At 40.6% G+C, this 21,911-nt stretch overlaps 1 protein-coding gene across 1 annotated transcript in view; it reads right to left on the bottom strand.

Moving 5' to 3' along the window:
* Nucleotides 1-21,911, bottom strand: part of adgrv1 (adhesion G protein-coupled receptor V1) — a 103,180-nt gene that overhangs the window by 11,748 nt on the left and 69,521 nt on the right. The window contains exons 90-93 of the mRNA XM_069699863.1: nucleotides 15,286-15,402; nucleotides 9,572-9,750; nucleotides 6,545-6,702; nucleotides 57-178 (exon numbers count right to left, since the gene is read on the bottom strand). Of these exons, the coding sequence (XP_069555964.1) occupies nucleotides 57-178; nucleotides 6,545-6,702; nucleotides 9,572-9,750; nucleotides 15,286-15,402 (576 nt within the window). The remainder of the gene's footprint in view (nucleotides 1-56; nucleotides 179-6,544; nucleotides 6,703-9,571; nucleotides 9,751-15,285; nucleotides 15,403-21,911) is intronic.

Raw genomic sequence — 21,911 nt, 5'->3', positions numbered from 1 at the left:
ACACACATATTTTGTCAATTTATTTAAATGCAAACAAATAAAACCAATGATCTCACCAGCAGGCAGTTAAAGATGACGTAGAGGATGAGCATCCACAGGTACCTGTAGCCCACGTGGAGTCCGGCCCACAACCAGACAAGAGAGATGAGCAGAAACAGGTAGAGGACCAGTGGCACCTCTGGAACACAAGATAACAACAGAAGAGGATTAAAGAACAATATCGAAACAACAAAATAACTAAATAAAATACACAGAATAATTAAAGTTTGTTCATTTTATTGGAGATAAAGTTTTAGCTGAATTTCAGGAGCAGGACCATGCCTCAACCACTCCCCCACTTCCGGCCACACTCCTATAAATATCCACCCACTCTAAACCTCGGCCTGTTCGCGTTTTCTGCATCCCACCCTCCCTCCCTCTTGTTAAACCGTTTCACTTATGGTTATCATGTTTCATAGCCTTTATCCTTCCGTCCCACATGGAGATCTCGGGGATCTGCAAGGCCCGGGAGCCGCAGTGGATCCTCGAATAAGCCTTCCCCCAAACAGCGAAACTCTCACCCTGGCTTAATCTCCTCCAATCAATGAAGGTTCGCCCCCAGCCGAGGCGGGGTCCTAGCTCATGAATGACAACTGTGAAATCCATCTGACAAGCTTTAACCTTATTTACAAAATCTAAAGTAATAAAATCTGTCATACATAGACATTAATTTGAACATTATAAATGGTAGTTGATGATTAGTGAATATAGATGTTGTTGTATCGTCACTTAGTTTGAGATTTTCTAGTATGTTCCTATACAGGAAAGTCTTATCCTCATTTGTTGCAAAGGCTTCTGAAGCAAGGCCTCATAAACCCGAGAGCAAGAAGAAGAGAGGGAGGAGAAGGTTTTAGTCATTAGGGAGCCTCAGGAGCTGTTTGATGAAGCAGCTCTTCAGCCCAAATTCAAAATTGCTGTACAACTTTTCTGCTCCATCAGTCCTCTGAGTCCATGTGGCATGCATGTGGACTCATGTGCACCAAGATTAAAGCCTCAGCCCTGGAGAGGAGACACATAAGGGTGGCTAAAAAGACCTCAGCCACACATGCACTTGTGTATGCCAGTAAACAAGTGTGCACTAAAAGTTGTACAAACCACTCATTTGTTGAGCATTTGTGGTGCCACTAATGCAGTAATGTGCATAAGAAGTGCTGACACTGATCTGGGCACAATCATTTTGTTTGTGCAAATGGTGACGACAACTGGTGTGTTTGCATGTTTAGCCTCATTTTCACATTCTATTCTGGAGCTAATTACCAAATTGAGGACAGAAATAAACTTCAGAAGTGGAACCATGACTGCTGTTTTTTTTTTTTTCAAAACAAAAAGTTTGGTAGATAATTTTTTATGTTTTTCTTTTTAAGTTTTATTCGATAATTTAAAGCTCCTCAGTGTTTTGAGTGTGAGGTTAAATTGCATCATACATCATATGATAATATTCTGTAGTATAACATTACAAATAATATTATTTGCAATCTTCAAAAAGTAGTCAAATTTTGACAAATCTTGTGGCAAAGCACTCTCTTTTTTGTCCATACTGTATGAGGTCGATGCACACCACTATATACACAGCATGCAGATACACGCTTAAGCATATGAGCTGTACTTAGACGGTGTCAAGTGTTACTAAGATAAGACCAGCAGGAGGTCTTCAGCACGTGTTTCTAAACTGAGCTGTAACGTAACACCTGATGTGACAATGGTAACCTACTTTCTGTGAGGGCTGCTTTCAGGGTTACAGTGTGTCATGCTACACAACTAAACGTGAGCATGGAAACTCACATTTTAGCTATAAAGGTGAGGACATATACATCTATGTGTCTTTTAAACAGTTTGCTGACAAATCCTTGCACTGACAATCAGGAGCGGCCAGAGACACCTGTCTGAACAGGTCATTACAAGAATAAAAGCTTGTTTCCTTCATTATACCCAACATTGCTTTATATCTTCTACACGGCAGACATTTTGACATTGATGAAGGGAGAGCACACGTGAGTTAATGATGGCTGAGATCCTGCATTTTGCTCACTCTGGTTCACTTTCATGGCTTACTGGGACACTTTGTGGAGCGAAGGCATCGTTAATACACCTGTGAATGGCCAATTGTGATGAGTCACAACGTCTGCTGGGCAGAAGGGTCTATTGCGAAGGTGCGATCCCGAGTAGGAACGCTGCACTCACACTGTGAGCCATTGCCATCATATTAGAGTCTCATATCACATCAAGAGTGAACTCTTGCATGGGTCAGACAAATACTTGCCTTAAAGTGATAAATGCTAAACAAGTGAAATAAGGCTACAAATGAAAGATGGTTGGGGTGATAGGACAAAAGGGGAATCATAGACTTGAATCATTTGCTCTGTGCTGTTGGCTAAAGGTTAAGTTAGGACCAAAGATCTCAATCAAAAATGTGTGCAATCATGCTGCATTTCTTTCGCTACGAGAAAAGTGATAATGATGAAGTCCGTACTCACTTATTAATGAGTGATAAATACGGATGTGCAACACTGAAGAAACTAAGACATGTTTTTGTTAGACAGGTAAAGTCTGTGATACTCCATATGTTTGTGTATTTCTGTTTGTGTCAGAGTGTCGATGGGTGGGATGGCAGCAGTGTGTTACCATTAGCAATCCTGTGTGTCTGAGAACATGATGTACCATTAATAACTCTGATTCATGTACCATATGGTCATATCGACCGTGACCATATGGAGGACATTTAATGGAACTGTCCATTCACAGCAGTGCAAAATAAAATTAATCTAATACGTTTTAGGGCCACATTAGACATACAGTAAAGACTGGATTTAAATTGACCTTTGAATCTAAATCCAAATAATACTCCTGAGTCAGTCTACTTGTAGTCTGCTGGTAGGTGTTATGTAGGACAGAGTGTACAGTTCACTTCACAAGTAGGATGGAAACACCAGGCACGGGGCCCAGGTTTGCACAAAAAGCCCTCACGTAGGTGCCACTTCCGCCACCCTGTCATTTCCACTGTGCTCCAAGTTCTGCTCCTTATCTCACAGCAACTTTCTCCAAACTGATTATACTTTCTGAGCCATGCTTCCTTCTCCTTTTCATACCTCTCCCTTTCTCTTTGAGAGATGTTTCCTTTACGCCTTGATTCATTGTTGGTCATTGTTTTCCAATGTTTCAGTATTATTATTTCACACCTAGTCTCAGTGTGCTTTACACCCACTGTGGACATTTTGTCTCATTTTGGAGTGTCTTTGCTCACAGTCGATGAATGTGTTTAATAAACCTGGCTGCTTTTCACCATTTTTTCTATCCTCTCAACATTTTATTTCTTCCTGCAGCTTTGACCTTTTTCAAATCTCTTTTTCTCTAGTTCTTCTATCTTGCACATCTGTCTCCATATCATCCCTCCCTGGTTTGATTTTTACAACCATGTAAGCACATTCCAGTCTGTGAACAGAGCAGAGCTCCCACAGTAAGGACAGGTTCCCAGAGCCAAATGGAAACTGACTACAAAATGCTGACTGGCCCTTTAGCTTGACACCACTAAGAGAATGCAAACAGAAGCAGAGCAGTGACGATATGTGTGCATGTTGTTGTATATGCGTGACCATGCATTAATGTATATATGTAAGCCTTTGCATAAGCACGTGACAGGTTCTTGGCTTTGTGCTGGGCAAAAGCTAAATTATGTCATGGGTATTTTTCTGTCTGATGGAGCAAAAAAGTTAAAAAAAAAATCCCCAGTGGGACACTTCTGTCTGAAACAATTTCTAGTGATTTTTTTATTTGTACGAGGGAGCTGCTATTCACCACAGGCAGGCGGACAAGCTCCAGTTTCCATCTGATCAGAGTGAGTTCATGGTGTGAGAAGACAAACTGAGAAGAGAGCACGGGTTGAAAAAAAACAGCCGGGAAGAAACTCAAGACAGTGCTGACATTACTGTCACAGAAAGGTCAGCAGCTGTAATAACAACAAGCTGAAATAAGCACGTGTTGAATGCGTCGAATTACAGATAAGAATGATGAATGAAGGGAACATATTATTCCTAAAAACTAAACTAATAAAACTAAAACAAAAACAAACCAATCAAATATTTGCAACAAAAATATATCAAGTTTCATATTTTGAGATGTGTTATATTACAAATAAAAGCCAGGCAAGGGAAATAAATCCAGTCCTAATCCATTGTGAAGAACATCTATTCAAGAGTTTGTACTTCAGGGCTGTTCGTAACGAGGCTATGAGAGCAAAATATAAACATGTGTCTGGCACCCACTTAAAGAAACTGCACAGGCTCAAACACACAAAGTAAATAATCCAACACCCAGCAGTCAAACCTTATCCAGCACATTTATTTGTTTATGTCCACATGCCTGACCAATCATTGATCAAAGTGCAGTCAGGGAACACCTGCTGCCATAAAAATCTAACAAAAATAGTTATTCATTCAACTATGCTCTGTGGAAGACAGCTCACTTGTGTATCAAAAGAAAAGAACACAGCGTCTTGCAAACACACATCGTGGGTTCAGTTGGGGCCTTGATAAAGGTTTACTGATGTGCTTTGGATACGTACTGTTGTAAGTTCTATATTTTCTCTGGCATGCCTTACATTTGGCAGAGTGGCAGAGTTCCAGTCTTCCTCTGAGGTGCACGTACACATCTGCAAATCGGGAGAAACGTGCAAAGCACACTCTGGCACCCTTCCTTGATTTTACTGACGTCAGACGTCCTGCTATATTTCACACGATCCTGTGAGTTTTGCGTATGGACTTCTCACACAGATACAGATTAGCTCTCAGCTTACTCATGAATGCGTGATAGTGATCAATCGTAAAAAGTAAAGTGCGATAGCGAGGAAAGAGCCTGCAAAACACATCTGATAATCATAGCTACAGTACCTGCTGAAACTGGTCAGGGCACAGTGCCTGCTGCTTTGAAGCCAACTCTGACAAACTGTAGATAAGTACAGTGAAAGTGGAATGAGGAAGGGCGTAGCCTGTGTTTATAACAACAAAATATATTGCCTCACAACTGTTTTACTCTCCTGTTGACTCTGGACATGATGAGACAAAAGCAGTACTGATATATTGCAACGACTTGTACACTGTGCACTTTAACGAAAGCCACAATAAAGAAAGAAACAACTGCGACTAAAGGCAGTTCCACACTTTCTGCGAGCACGTTATGTTCATGTTTATATACAGTATGTACATCTGTATGTGGGGCTGTATTTTGTCATTATGTGTCCAGATATACACTGCAGTCAACACTGCATTAACTCTTATAAAGAATATCAATGCTGTTAGTGTTGGTATTTTTGAATTGTCATGCACGTTTCACAGAGCAGATGTTATACACAAAACTGTACCAACATTCACACATGAGGCACCGTCTTCTGTGCCACACACACTCAGATGGAACTTTAGACTGCTGCTTTGTATAGAATGTGCTACAGTACGCCAATCTTTCCTCTGCAGTTGCTCTCTAGTTCTTTATTCAGGGTAAATAAGGAGTCGTAGAAGGTCCTGCCAACGACTTCATGTTTGCTTTTCTCAATGTACATAGTACAGCACCATATTCCTGAATTTCAGATCTCCTAAACCTATCCTGTCTACTTTTGATCTCTGCTTTCCACACTGTCCATCAAGGTAAAATGCTCATGTGGAGTAAACATCTACAGGGTGGCCTTTAGCCTCAGTCTGGTCTGTGAATGAGAAAGTATTGCTCTCTTGTTAATAATGCACACTTACCTGCTGCGACTCTGCACTGCAGGGTTTGCTTTCCTACTTCAGAGGCCACACACAGTATGTAGGGCAAACTCGTACCAGCCAGAGCCATGATGATGAGGGACTAAAGTGGTTTGGCGAGGACCTCCATGTGTGGGCAAAGTGACTGAGTGCACTGAATAAATAGCACTAATTCATACTGTGATGTTTTTTTCTGTACAAACAAAAATGTTGAACAATGTACGAGTTTGAGGTTGTTTGCACACAGCTTACTACACTGCATTAAGCGTATTTAGTGCCGTAAATATGCATTTAAAGTTTAAATTTAAGATATAAGATGTGGTAAAAAAAAAGCTATGGAACTTGCCCTTATAAACAAAAAGTACACTGCAGTGTTGTCTGGAATACCTTCTTAAACATTGATTTAAAATGTGTTCTATCCTTCATCAAGGCCGAATACAAGTTGTTTAGTTTCTGCTGTGTTTCTGTGTCAAGGACAGCAGACAGAGCCAGGAAGCTGAAAAAAAAAAGTATTAGCCCAAAATACTGGTAGATGCAGTGTAGTTCCTGCGGGCATCCCGGTGGTGTTTGTACATGTGCATGAGTGAGAGAGTGAGAGGTTTGATTGTACACATGAGCAGGATTCATCTCATTTATGTGTATTTGCACACATATTTTTACCTCTGAAAGTACAAGCACAAGTGTGAGACTTCTTAAATCTGTGTTTCAGTAAAAGTGGATATACTTGCGTGTGCTTGTGTGTTCGTTCACATAACTGGAGGATTGCTGGTTACCTGTGCTGTTGGTGCGTCCGCGGTAAATGTCGTCGTAGGCCTTCCACTGCTGAGTAACTTGGTAGGCGTGGATAAATACAACCAGCACTGCAACAAGACAGATGAGGGGCACTAGCACCGCTGTGCACAGAGCTGCATAGATGTTTGGGATAAAGCACCTAGAGGAGGGACGGACAGAAATGCGAGTGAGTTTTGTCTTAGTAGATTCAAAATAAAAAGCACAATGGACAAGAAAAGAAACACAAAAGGGATGGTGAGTGAAGGGAAAATCAGGCTAAAGAGCATTAAGTAAAGAGTGCGTCCAGCTCAGAGTTAAGCTCTGGAAAACAGAAACGTATTACATGCCTTTATTGCACTATATTTACTCCTAAGACTTTGTTTTTTCATGTTTCATAAACAGGATCTGGTCGCTGAGACCTCTGAGCCTGCCTAAGACTCACAGGATTCTTGCTCAACAGCAGAAGTAAAATACGTACCGGGTCACCTTACAGCTACAGTGGGATAATATCTACGGCCAAAGATGCTTAAAAGTGTTTTTCTATTTAAAGTAAGAACGAATATCTTAAAGATTAAATAAGACGGTAGGCTATAATTGTTCCATGTTTGACAGGAAGATGAATATGGGGTGGTTATGTGAATTTGTCTGCTGACAGGAGATTATTTGGGCATCGATTGATAAAAAATATTTGAAGGATTGTTATCACAATAAAGTTATTTCTTGTTTGAAAACTTGTATGTTGATCTTGAATCTTTCTCTCTCTGTGTTGTTTTCCTGGGATATCTCAGGAGCTCTTTCCCAGCTTCCTCCGATCAGCCATGCTTATCTTTATTAAAGCAAACCCAGTGAAATATTTTTCTCTGGGAAAATCAACATGCCCATATAAACTGTAACTACCAAACAAGTAGCAAAACACTCATGTGACTTTGTCCTTTTCACAAAACAAGCTCGGGGCCCCGGTTTGGTGGGAGCATCAAATATAATTGGCATCTCCGCAGGTTTGTATAAACTCACAAAAATAATTGGATCTATGCTAGACATAACATAACATGAGGTATGCCAAATAAAGCAATTGCGTCACCCTGTCCCACCAACAAAGCCAGACCATGAGTCTAAATACACTGGAATATGGATATTTGCACTGCTGTGGCCTTGTGAGGGGATGAGATCCTACTGTACTGAAAGTCCCAGGGATTCCTGAGGTGGATGAAGAGCACATTACCCACGGGTCTAATTCTCCAACTTCATGGTTTGGGAGAGAAGAAATAAAGTGAGCACGGCCTTTTATGGGGGATTTTCATTGAAATGCAGCTGGGATTTTCGTCTTTATATATACAGCAGTGTGATGCTGTCACGGGTCACTTAAACACACGATGTGTATAGAAGACTGAATTTTAAGTTAAACTAAATCTATTTGAAGAAAACATACATGTATCAGTGGCTTTTTGCTTAAATAGTGTGATCACAAGACATTCAAGTTACATTTGCATGACATTTTCTGCTCTAGCTTTCACTATAAATTCAAGTCTTATGTGGGTCACCAAAATACATTTTTGAATGTTAAATTTTACTTTTTGTGGTTTACAATGAATGTATTTTGTTCTCTTCCAATTCAACTTTAACTTATTTAATGTCAATTGCACTGTATCACGTTTTTTCTCTGTCAGACAGATCTGTTCACTCAAGAGATTAATCTATTTAATTTAGAGATGGCCCACCTCTGTGCCACAGTAAAGATTACATGAGGTCCAACCTACAGAGCAGTAACTGCAGCTCTCAGCTACACAATATGTCACTCAGCTAGATGATGGCAAACCTTCACATGCACATTGCAGTCAGTCAAGGTTAAGCACAAACTATATTTAGGACAAGATACCAGCACCACAGTTATGACAGAAGACCTAAAAATGTTGAATCAAGAGAAAGACAGGGTGGAACTCAAATCATCGCCTTGTGGTTATAAGCCTCCGACAACCGTTAGAGACAAATTTAAAGCAATTTACTCAACGCATTCCTGAGATAGTCAGAATAATGGGATGGACAGGCAGACCAATAAAACACATAATGCTTGGGCCACAGCTGACGCCGGTGTGTGACAGAATGATGCTGATGGATACAATTACAATACAGATACAATATATATGATGCCAAAATACCGATTGATGTAAGGTCTGAGCTTGACACTTGTTTGTATGCAGGCAGAGTGAAACTGAGACAGCTAGAGTGGGGACAAAACAAGAGGCTACCTATTTACACTGACGAGAAGAAAAAGAGAGAGAGAGGAGAGAAAGGGGAAAGAATTTTAAGGCTGCCTCGTTCCCTTGAAGAGGAAGGTGTGCTTCCTGGGAAACTGAATACTCCTCTGTGTCCTTGAATCTCTCATGTGTACGCTCACTGTCTCACACACTCCCACCCACAGGAAACACACGCACACACTTGATCCCAAGGATAACAGCCCCACCTAAGACCGCTGGCTAATTTCAGATGCGATTTAAGGGTTCAAACTTCATTCATATTTTGCCTCTGCCCGTCACGCACTTGAAAACCATAAAAAATGGACACACTTGTCTGGGGATAATTGTGCGGGTTTATACCAAATTATTTCACCTGTGTGTTCTAGGCTTCAGGTGATCTATTTATAGATGGTAAATGATTATATGCGGCTCTAAAAGGCACGTTTCCGAAAGACTCCACCTCCAAAGTAAAGACTCAAGTTTCTGTGTGGGGAGATTGATCCAAACACTGAAACTCTTTCATTTATTCATTCAGCTGATTGGGCGAGCTACCTCCTCACATGACATCACTGGTTCAGGTGTTTTCCGTTTGCTCTCCTCTAGTCTGAAGTGGAATTTCCCTCAGCTTAAAAAAGAAACTGCAGTCATAACAAATGACTCAGACTGGCTTTAAAAAAAAAAAAAACACACTCACGATTCCTCTCATGAAAACAAATCACGTTACGAGTTGGATTGATTCCATATCCTGGTCAGCAGTTAAAAAATACCACTTGTGTATGTGCTTTGTTCACTCACACGTCTCCGTGCACCAGTCCATATACTGTGTGAATGGTCCATCCGAAGCCGCCGAGTAATACGATGACCAGGACGATGATGACCAGGGCAGGAAGTCCCCAGCCCAAGAGAAAGTAGAGAAGGTATCGACGCTCTGTGTGCTCGTCATTCATCACCAGCACTTGCCAGAAGTTCACTGCCTGAGGAAACAGTTTAAATAAACAACTTTGTACAGCAATTTGAATAGAAAACATAAACTATACATGCCATGTGCAAACAGCATTCTCGGGGCAGTAAAATTTCCCTTAAACTTATCGAAGTCTGATAATGTTGTCCGGGATGGCAAAATGTCTGGACTTTTGAGGATTTTTTTTTATTTTTTACTTTCGGTCTTCATTGTGAGCAAAGTACTAAAACACACACGCACACTTACATCACACCCACAATAACTATGTTTGCTTTGTAATCTAGCGGGCTTTCTCTGTCACATCCATCTGATACACTAAGCCGTGTATTGTTACGTAAGCGGATTTTCTGAACACTTGTTCATTGCAACACAGACGCAATGTCTTATCCTAGTCTGAAGACTCCACACCCACTGCACTGGAGAAAGCAAGAGCAAAGACCGATGATTAATTCTATATTTTAAAATCAAGGGCAAAAACACAGCAGCTCTCATCTGTCTTTAAGGGCGAGGTCACAAACTGTTAACCTTTTTACTCCATTAAAACTGTTAAAACAATAAAATGTTTTTAGTGTCAATGAGGAATTGCCTTTAATTTGAAAACAAGGTTTAGCCATCATCGACAAAGCAATTACAATTTATGCAATAGGTCAGCAGTGATAATGAATAACAGCTGATGATGTTTCCGTCCATCTGTTTACAAACACTCCAGCAGGTCAATTGCACAGAGCAATGTGATGCAACTAATGACAGGAGGTTAAAGGATGCTGACCTCTCCCTCAGATAACTTGTGCTGCATTCCAAATGGCATACTTTTGCACTAACACTCACTTTTTTGAGTGCATAAGTGTGTTCACACTGTCGAGTAAAGAAACATGCAGTGCACTGCAAGTACCAGGATGATGCACTCAAAATGCCACAAAAAAGAAGTGTGAAACACTGGACACTTTCCAACCTAAAAGGTCGCCATCTTGGCTCCATAGAGGAAGGTGTGGGAACACCGGCGTGAAGAATTTTCAAATTATGACTCTGAGGAAACTGCAGCTGTCCCTGAACACAAAGTGTTTCTTTTTCACTACTGCTGCCGGACAGAAGAATCAGTGTGTTTATTGAGTGTGGCATGAAAACACATTCATTTCTGAGTAAACTAATTAAAGTCTGGGGATATTTTGGCAGGTGACGTATTCAGATGCTGAGGTCATTTCTAGTCCGTGCAGAACGGCAGTGTGCAGATTGAAACAGCACTACTCTGTCAAAATTCCTGTTCTCCCCAAGTAAGAGTCCTAACATGTAAGAGCGTTGTTTGTTAGTGCACTGAGGGAAGTATGTCATTTGGAACACAGCATTGGTCTCAACCATAATCATATTGTATAACCACTGACCTCGCTGCACCAACGCAAAAATTAACACAAACACACACACACACACACACACACACACACACACACACACACACACACACACACACACACACACACACACACACACACACACACACACAACTAAAGGGTTGTGTAACAGCTTGACTACACTGCGCTGAGACAATAGAGCGATGTCAGTCAGATTCAAGAGCCGCTGTTCCTTGGCTGGGAGCAGACTGGAGCCACCGAGGTACAGTAAATGGATTATAGATAACGTCGTGCTGAGCTGTTGCCTCTGCAGCGGCTGCATCCCTCACTGACTGTTGGTACTACAGCCTAAAGCATTGTGCTGCCAGGCTAACTGGCTGGAATTCAGTTCAGCAAGCATCCTGACTGGTTGACTTCAGACTCGGTTGTGCTTTTCTATTATCGCCATGCAAAAGGACTAGCACAACGAATTAAAACAAATAATTATATATTTATTCACCATGTTGACAGTGTCGGCTTTAATTGTCCAGTTTTGAGATATGTGAGCTATCTTTTGCCATTGCAAACAATGGGAGTAAACAGAATTTACTATTGGTCATCCCAGCACTGAAATAAGCAGAGAATGAACAGAATATTAAAATAAACAGCAATTTTTGTCCTTCCAAAGACAATGTCCTGTTTATTCTTGATACTCCACAGACCTCATAGTAAACTGTTTTTATTAGGGCCGAGCACGGATGGTGCGAAAGCCCTATTGTTCTTCAAGGAATTATTATTACGTGTTATTATTATTCTCCGTAAACAACTGCATTTTTTAAAACTCATAGTATTCAAAAACTCATGAAAGTTGGTACACGATGGTGAAACATTTCTTATTTTAGTGGAGTCGCGAGTGGGCATGGCCAAATTGCTTGCTAGCACCCCCTAAACAGATGCCCCGACGGCTACATTTACCTACATGCACGAAATTCGGTGGACATTTGTATCACATCGAGATGTACGAAAAAGTTACATTGCACCATTACGTCAACTCAACAGGAAGTCCAGCATTTTGAATTTAGTTGCAGATTCACACGTTGTACTTTAACGAACTCCTCCTACAGATTTTGTCGGACCAACTTGAAATTGAGTCTGTGCACTCTTAACATGTTTGGAATTAAAAGTTATCAAAATAATTTATTAAAATTAAAACAAATTTAATTTGTCTTTTGGATATCCAAAATATCCAAAGTATGTCATCCAAAATATTCAAACAAAAGTCATACTGTAGCATGTCCAAAAAGTGACCGAAAATTCCGTTTTTATATATAGTATATAGTATTCTGCGGATTATTCATACTTAATTTGAGAAGGAGCAGATATCTCAAAACCTGGGCAAATAAAAACCCAAACTGTTGCATTTCACTGAGGGTAAATATCGTTTTTGATTTGGCTGAAATGACTCTTTAGCTGAGATGAAGCGGTGACACATGACTGGAAAAGTCCCCATCCTTGTGTCTGACCACATGACTGAATGGTCTTTGTGGCCTTGGCTTGTCTGTCTACTATCGTAGTAAAAAATACCTTTGTCTGCTACTAAAATGTTGGCAGGTATCATCATACTACAAAGCTGTAAATCTGGCATCCCGGCTCTCCTTTCACTTTTTGGCGAGTTTCCATGAAACTATGCTATGCAGCTGTAAAATCTCTATTGCTATGTAATCCTGGACAGATTTTGCCTCTGCGAGCCTCTGCAGACAACACACACACACACACACACACACACACACACACACACACACACACACACACACACACACACACACACACACACACACACACACACACACACACACACTGCAGTTATTGATTTGAGCCTTCTTTCATGGTCTGAGATGGGCTGCTGGCGCCCGCTCACATCAGCCACTTATCTGAAAGCAGCTACCTGATAGGAGGGGAAAAATTATCTCTGGGGTCGATACAGAGATGCAGGTGAGGACAGAAGGGTTTAACTGCCACACATCAATGAAAAACCAGAGTGGCAGGAATATTTTCCTTGTCAGCGACTATAGTTGCTGACAATCAAGAAATAACCAGATATGCTTTTTGGCAGGGTTGACAAAGAACAAGGTCAAGTTATGAAAAAGTAAATCTGTGAGTGATTTGAACTTTCTCTGAGGTGAATCTTTGTTTACGTTTCCTCCTCGATTCTAATCAGCTCTGCTACCATGCAAACTACTACCATGTGCATTTAAAACCAGTTTTTACGTCAGCAACACATTTGTTTTCAGTTCAAGGTCTCGTCATCCAGATTCTAACACGTCTTAAGCCACATGAAAGCCTTTGGTCTGAACCTTCATCCCTGAAGATATGTTGAAGTCATAGTCAGTAAACAATCCAAGATTAACAAACACTGCATAGACTCTGCACATACAGCTCTTTGTGGTTTCAGTATCACCCTATACTGGTCAGTCTCCATTATTTTATTCAAGAGTTAATCTCATAATACTCCACCAATAATATTATATATGCCAGGAGTGATTATGTCCACTACCTAAACAATGATTATGCTCACTTTACAAACGTCACATGTCGTAAATTATGAATGAAAATAGAACAAATGTCAGTGACTTGCACAAGAAGAAGACAACATGAGGTAAAATGGGGGAGATTAGGAAGTTATTCTAAGGGCTTGTCTCTCATATTTGTTGAATATGTGGCCTGTGTTTATGTGGTGGAACTCATATTTATCCCTCCCTGAATCACTTGTAGTTATTCTTATTAGATATTTTGATTTATGATGGCAATAAAGCACATTTTCCCACCTTAAAAATTTAAAATATTATTTGCCGTCAAGTCAATATAAATTGGTTTGCAGTAATTTCTACAAGCATGCCTCCCACTGCAAATATAAACAAAATAATAGAGTAAAAAAAAAAATGTTTTCCTAGTAAAGGACAGTGGATCATGTCCAAATTAGAATTTCCTTATGTTTTTTTTTAATGTTTATCAAATCTATTTAATCAGGCTTTAATCGGGATGTTCTACAAATCCTGAACAAATAAACAAATGAGGAACGAATGACTTTGATTAAGTACATTTGGTTCCCCTGAGTGAAGCATTTGGAGGAGGAGGATCAGCTGAGGTAAAGAGTCTCTCCCAGCTGCAGTGGGACTCTCTAGAGGGGCTGTTTATATACCCTCGCCTATGTTCACCACATTCCTGTGCTCTCTCAGCAGGTCACAAGTCATCTCTGGTCTCTCTAAAGGATTAAAATGGGTTTAGGCGAGACTTATACTGTCGATTTAAAATCATATTCTACGCTTCGGCTTTTTGTATAGATGTAATGTAAGTTTACAGCTGCATTAACAAAGAAGAATGTGTCAGATATTTCGGTGTAGAAGGAGTAATTAAAGGATCATTATTTGATAAAAACCAGCCAATATGAAGTCTTCATATTGTTAAACTGCCCGAGTGGCTTTCTTGTTGGTAAAAAAAGAGAGACCAAAATGAAAGAGGCCAGATGGGCAAGAAGGAGGGGTTCAGGGCTGAATGGGGTGAGGTGTTACTAAAGTGGTACCAGTCTCAGGTCAAAGGTCATGTCATGCAGCCTTCTGGTACCTTCATCTCGCCCCTTATAGAGAACTTTGCCTCGGCCCGCGTGGTGTAGGAATGAATTTTCACTACTTATTACATAAAGAACACACGTTGAAATGAGAAAAAGAAAGAATTTATATGCCAAGTCATGAGGAAAGTAAGAAGTAGAAGGAAATCAAGCTTTTTGTATATATTTGATGGGAAAAAACTGAAAACCCATTCCTCTCCAAGAAACATGCTTATTGGTAATTGCAGAACAACTATATTGAAGAAATAACTTGGAAAAACAAAATGATTAAAGTTGTAGATTTCTCAGAGACAGCTTTACATTATGATATCAGCAAAGCAGTTTAATAGTCTACTCATACTTCTATGGGAAAATAAATAGAAAAATATTTTATAAGCAATATCTTATAACAGAAAAAAAAAAGAGTCATCTATCACAATCTCTAACTCAATGGCAAATCTTATAGACTTTCTCTAACTGCCATCTGCTGTCCCGGTAGAAATCAAAGAGTAAAAATAATGTGCTCAAATATGTAGGTATAATGCGAAAAGGAGCTAAACTTTTTTAACTTAAATGTGGAGACAGATATGTCTGCTATTGCTTCTTAGCCCGGTATTACCTGTATAAGCATCCAAAAGAACTGACTGAGGTGGAAGTAGTGAGAGAAGAGCGCCAGAGCAGCACAGCTGTCCTCTGAAAACATTCGGCCTCGGAAAGCCGACACCAGGAAACAAATCTGTAGAAAAAAAGAGAGAAAATACATATTAATAATTATTTATAATTGTTTAGTATGTAGGAGTCAGCAGCAGCAGTACGTTTTTATTGCAGTTGCTGTCTGTACAGAATGGGCTCATTCTGAGGAACACAGTGAGATTTTGCGTGGCTACCTGAAACACTGGCACACTCACAGGTGTAGTACTACCTGCAGTGTCAGCAGGTCATATTGCACAAGAAGTGATTTATTGCTTGCTTTATAGTCTATACATTTTTCAGGGAGACAGCAGGATTCAGATATCCCTGCCCCTCTCGGCTCCCAAAGAAGACATTCTATTCTGCAGACCTGTTACATCACCATGCAGCAAGCTATGCAGGTGGGAGCAAAAATAAAAACATCAACAACACGAACACTGACAAATTTGTTCTTTTGTATCGTCCCTCACACACACACAACAATTTGCAAAAAATGTGTGGGCGTTGCACTATTCCGAAGACTATAACAAAGGGCATTAAAGAAAACTGCTTGTGGAGAGTGTGTGTGTGTGTGTGTGTGTGTGTGTGTGTGTGTGTGTGTGTGTGTGTGTGTGTGTGTGTGTGTGTGTGTGTGTGTGTGTGTGAGAGAGAGAGAGAGAGAGAGAGAGAGAGAGAGAGAGAGAGAGAGCGAGTGAGAGATAGCAGAGAGGGAGAGAGTTTTTGTAGGCGGGAATGTATCAGAGCCAAAACTCAATTTGTAACATTGGAGGCAGGACTGTGTGGAAAACCCATGAGGGCAGCAGAAAATACAGCTGCCCTGCTGTCCATCAGAGAGCTTCATTAACCTCTGGTGCCAATGTAGCCGGGCCATTGTTACATAACCTGCAGCATGTCGGCCCGCTGCCAGTACCGTGGACCAGAGAGAGGGTGAATGGAAGACAGCAGGAGCAGAGGGATGAGGGAAGAATGATAATTTGGTGTCAAATGTTACTTACAATATATTCATTATACTCAGCAATCAGGAGCTGAAACAGCTTCAAGTAAAAAGGAAGGTCTCTGCTCAACACTGAACTTAAAGTTGTCCTTTATTCTGCATACAGTTATTAGTTCTGTTAACTCAATAGTCACTTAACAAAATCCAGCAAATGGGTCTGAAGACAAATCTGAAGAGCTCTTCTATCTCTAAGACAACCTAATGTATACTGTTAACACCACAGTATACAGTATGTACTGCATACAGTATATATCAGTCCCTTTGGGATTCTGTGGAGTTGTTTTGTGATTGCCGCATAGCTGGAAATATTTTACCGCTCATCTTTTTTTTATTTAAAAAAAAATTGAACTTAAAGAACAAAAGGTGACAAATAAATGTCCTCAGTTGTAAAAGTAACATAGCTTTACAAAACAAAAAGGCTTAGGCTACAGCTTCTGTGAAAATAAGGGCTTTAAATGTATTTTACATTATTTGTATATAAATTCAAAACATATATACACAACTGTAAGGACGAATAAAACATATGTAATAATTGAACACATATTAGATGATTAGACTCACAAATTCTAATGATAAGACATCATTTTCTAGTCGGCTGGCCGGCCATTAGCTTTGATAAGAGGGTTGCAGAGCCTCACTGACTATAAATGAAAAGTTATTCTGTAATACCTTTGGCAGAGCTTCTATTGAATACGTTTATTGCAAAGAAGTTGTGGGAATTTGGCAAAATTGCCAACTCTGGCAAACACGGCGGAGGTTGCCGTAATTAGCATTAACTATTGCGATCAAGATTGTGATTTTTAGGAGGGACTGATATAGATAATGCATACTTTGGCATGATGGCACAAGGTTTCACCAGATAAGAATGCTGAGCTGTGACATGACCAGTTTTCCACACTCACATACACCCAACTGATATTTGTTTGACTTGTTTTGTGCTGAGGTTACTTGTAATAAAGAATATTAAGTGGCCTGCCCTTCGGATAAAACCCTAAAAAACTGTCTGTTTGAGGAGGGTGATGTCATCGTTGTCACTCCTCAACGTGTTTTCTCCAAAGGAGTTCTTTTGAAGTGTACTTTTTGTCTTTTCTCTTCCTCTGTAGTTATTTTTTTCGGCCTTATTGTATTACATTTTAAAAACCTATCATAAAAAAAACCATGTAGCCATTCCTGGACTTTCCAGCTCTTATGAACTGTGTCTGCATCCTGCTGCTGAGTAATGGGAAAAGTCAGGGCCTTTTTAGAAAAATACGAATCATGAGTCAATTTCCCATCCATGCTCCATGCCCTGGAGGGCGTGAGTGGGAGGGAAGGTACAGGAAGGGAACTTGTGCCTGAACTACCTGGAACACTGCCTTAATGTGGAAGCTGTTCATGTAGCTTATGGGAACAAAGATTATGCAATGGGGTTTTGTTTTTTTGGCAGAGTTAGTCCTTTTCAGCCAAAGGCACAGTATGATACATCTGTATATCTTTTCAAAAGCAAAACAATGGGGAAATTACCAAAAAAGAATGCTAAATATACTGCAGCAACCACACACATTTGTTTAACACAGCGGGCACTAACTTTGTGACATCAAGCACAGGTTAAGTGCTAATAACAATCGCTTCGGCTCAGCTCATCCACTTTAATGATTATTTCAGTTGATTTAAATTTGATTCGGGCTGTGTCTACCACACATGCAATAACATTGTCACTACTGAAATACTAGGCAGTCTTAACAGATTTGAGCAATGTAACTACATAAATGTACTATAGCCTATAACCACAAGAATTGAAGCCACTGACCTGTGGGGACACAATAATATAACAGTCTTGTTGGTGATAAAGGGAAAAGCGCTGATGGATTAAATAGACTCTCTAACCGGCGGCTGCCCTCCAGATGTGCACAAATCCATGTGTTTGTGTTCTCCAGCTTATTCTGCGCTAGAAACTATATGGCTCAGATGAAGGACAGAAATCAGGTACACAGGTATGGTATAACACTCAGTTAACAGGCAACAGGGTGGATTTCATCAAGAAGTAATTTGATTAGAGCTTGTCTGGTCACTATGTGCCTTTTCAAACAGCCCTAGATTAAACAGTCATATTAACAGGCACACACACACACACACACACACACACACACACACACACACACACACACACACACACACACACACACACACACACACACACACACACACACACACACACACACACAAACCAAAAGCACACTCTGACCTGACTTTTTTTTATTGCTTTTGTGCCTGTTATATATTACTCTATTGTCGCCACTCACTAGGCTCTAGCTAATGTATCACCCTTCATGTCATATGGCTAAACCAGTAGTGCAGGGCATTAAACTGTGCATAAAAGCACAAGCTTTTTATAACTAACTACTCAGGACTTACAGTGTTTCTATGTATATACCTTACTTTGTTTTGGAGGAAGAAATCAGTCCAAACTGCCTGTAATCTGAGTTTGGCATTAACTGAAATCTTATCGAAACCACAAGCCATCTTAAATCTGAAACTCATGACACTTGTGATAAACAATCAGAGTGAAACTAATAAAACGTGCAGCATAACTGAGGTAAAACCGAAGAGGACGAGGTGGGACCTTTGGTCTGTTACCAGTGGTTGTGCACTAAGCAAACTGTGAACTGATTATAAAGTCACCTGTGAGAATGGAGGGGCATCCTTGGATAAATCAAACCTAAACTATAACCATTTGTTCTTTAATGGCGTAGTTCCAAAACCAATTGCTTGAGCCTTATTGAGCAGAAGAACGGGTAAACTATTCAAGCCTTTTGAAAGAAATGTAAAGTCAGCAGCACACTATGTTACAGGGCTGGAATTGGAGACCTATTAGCTGCAGTTAGCTAAGTAGGTTTAAGGGTCACGACAACCATTGTTTGGTCCATTGTGAAAATAACACAGGTACAGTGTCAACATTGTATAGATGGTGACCTGCCACCGTTGGGTTTGTAGGGTGGGGAGGTGATAGGTGCGGATGTGCGGTTTAGAGCTGTATCTGCTGCTCCTTGCTTCATCCACGGGCCTTCTTTTCTTTTGTGTATGACACCAGGAGTCGACATGTCTCGATCCTCAGGCTACAGACTTGCTCATAGCAGAGACTGGGAGGTGGTGCAGGATCTAAACACAAGTCCTGTCAGTGAGGTGTGTCCTATGTGTGCGCTGCTAATATATAACTCTATTCTACAAAGATTACATATCAACTTGCTGTGTCCCGCATGTGATTTTGTTCACAGCACCCAGGAGATTGCCAACAAGCAAATAAGAGCGAAAGAGGGATGGGGACATATATAGAAAGTTTGATAAGGAGATATTACTGAAGGAGACAGAGGCCAATGGCTTTTGAAAATACATATGAAAAGAAAAACAAAGCAGCTCTTCTTCCACCATCCTTGTCATCAGGCCCACAACCTTTAGGCCAATCAATTGGCTCATGTCTTTGGATAAGTGTCCAATCAGAGAGCTCCCCTTTGTTGTGTGTCCCTGAAGCACCCAGGAGACAATCCATTCACTGTTGTTGTTGCTTTTATTCCAGATATATTTCTGCCTTGGGAAGGATTTCAGTACTGTCTAGGCAAGATTTTAACCTCATTTTGATTTGATAAGCAGGTCTGAAAAAAAATCTAAATGCTCGTTTTTTAACATTATCTCAGCAGTGGGAAATGATACAGAAGCTGACGGAAAACAGTGTCATCAAGATGAAAAAGAGACAAATTTTAGAAATGCAGGAGCATAAAATAAATCAAAACACAATGGATTCATAAGAAGATCAGAGAAATGCTGCAACACCAAACTGCAAAGAGTAAACATGGTATTTTGGTGCAGGTACTTGGTGGTGCTGCTGCTGTTGGTTGCAGCTCTCATCGTCCTACTGAGTTGTGCAGCTGATCGATATCCCTGTGTGTTGATGCTAAGTGTACTAGTGGAGCTAAAAATAGCAGCTGCCTGGTGCATTACATCACTGAGGGAGTGGAGTCTTAGCTGTCTGCTTGCCAGACTATCCATCCAAACTTGTGTCCCAAACACTTAACCTTAACCCCCCACCCCACCCCCACCTTCTGCTTATTCATCTCATCTTTTCTTCTACCCCCAACTTCCTCTCTATCCCCTGCTCAACCCTTCATCTCATCTCCCCCTCCTCCTCTCACTGCTCCCTTCTCCTTCACCTCCCCCTTCTCTCTAACAGCTACCGGTCTGATCTAGCTGGCTCCAGCATCAGCCTGCACCCTGGGTGTTTCCTCTGATCCCTTTGTTCAAAAAGGGACTCAGAAAAGGACAAATATGAGGTTATCGTTACCCTCTCACTTCCTTCATTATTATTTAACTGAAGCATTGGTCCTTATAAAACAGCTTCAGCACCCTCAACACTATTGATCACACCTCCTCTGCTAATCCATAGCACAGACATTCAGACCATTAGCAACCATAGGAAAATGAGCTCAAATGTGTAGAATTACATATTGATGTATAAAGAACAATCATGAGCACTTTAGACTGAGCAATGTGACAGGCAACGGTATGTGTGTCAGTACTATTTTTTCCCTGCCCTACAATATTCAGTATGTGCAAGCATCATCAGTCTCCTCACGTGCCGCAGCCTCTCACTTCACGCATGTGTGTTGTTTATGTGCTTGAAGCTCACGGCACAACCAATTGCAAGAAAGGGGTCACAGAGATGGCTGATACAGTCGCTGGGTTAGTGGGACAGCGTGTGCAGAGGACAGAGGAGAGGTAAGTCAAGTGACTTCACATTTGCTGACGAGACATACAGTGTGAGGTCGTCAAAATAAAAGGGTGAAGACAAAAACAGACGAGCCACGAGTGAGCTGAGATGGAATCTTTCTCACTGGTTGAGTGTCTAATGTCACATTTTGGAAGCTACAATGTTGCTTTAACATACAAACTAATACCATATGATCACTGGTACATTCACCAACAAATTGTACATGCGTGATAATGAGCCTTTTTTTAAATTGTTGTATAAGGCCCGAGTGCAGAAGTAAAGTTCACGGGTGTTTTGGGTTGAATCTTGGGTTGAGGTAAACTTGCTGAGCCAGCTGTTAGCAAATAAACACCCACCCCCCTTTGGTCTGTGTCATGTCCAAACAACCACAACATTGCATCTCCACTTGCTTACGTGAATACACACTGCAATACTGTAATAGCGTGTCTATGTGTTCGTGTGAAATAGGGAGGGACGATTATCAAGATCTTTCACCGGTTTCAGGGAACAACCAATGTATTCCCAGAATAAGCTATGACTCCTATTTTTATTAAAGCTTTCACAAATTAGTTTTTTGGGTAGTGTCATAAAGACACAATAATGGTTCATCATAATCAGTTTCCATTTAGTGAGAGAACATGTAAACAAAAACAATACTTCCAATGTTATTTTTGTTGCAGAATCTCCCACCACTGTTCACACTACACTCACACAGAGATCTGTGGTAATGCTAACTCCTCCATGCACACAATCTCAGCAGTACCACCCACATGAAGCACATTTAGCTGCATTCCAGCAGGCCTCCTCTGTCTCCCATTCA

Source organism: Brachyistius frenatus, unplaced genomic scaffold (genome assembly GCF_029030835.1).
Source record: "Brachyistius frenatus isolate BFR_SWC_R1_liver_20210118 unplaced genomic scaffold, ASM2903083v1 Contig_31, whole genome shotgun sequence".
Taxonomy (NCBI): Eukaryota; Metazoa; Chordata; class Actinopteri; family Embiotocidae; genus Brachyistius; species Brachyistius frenatus.
This window is presented reverse-complemented; position numbering and strand designations above follow the sequence as displayed.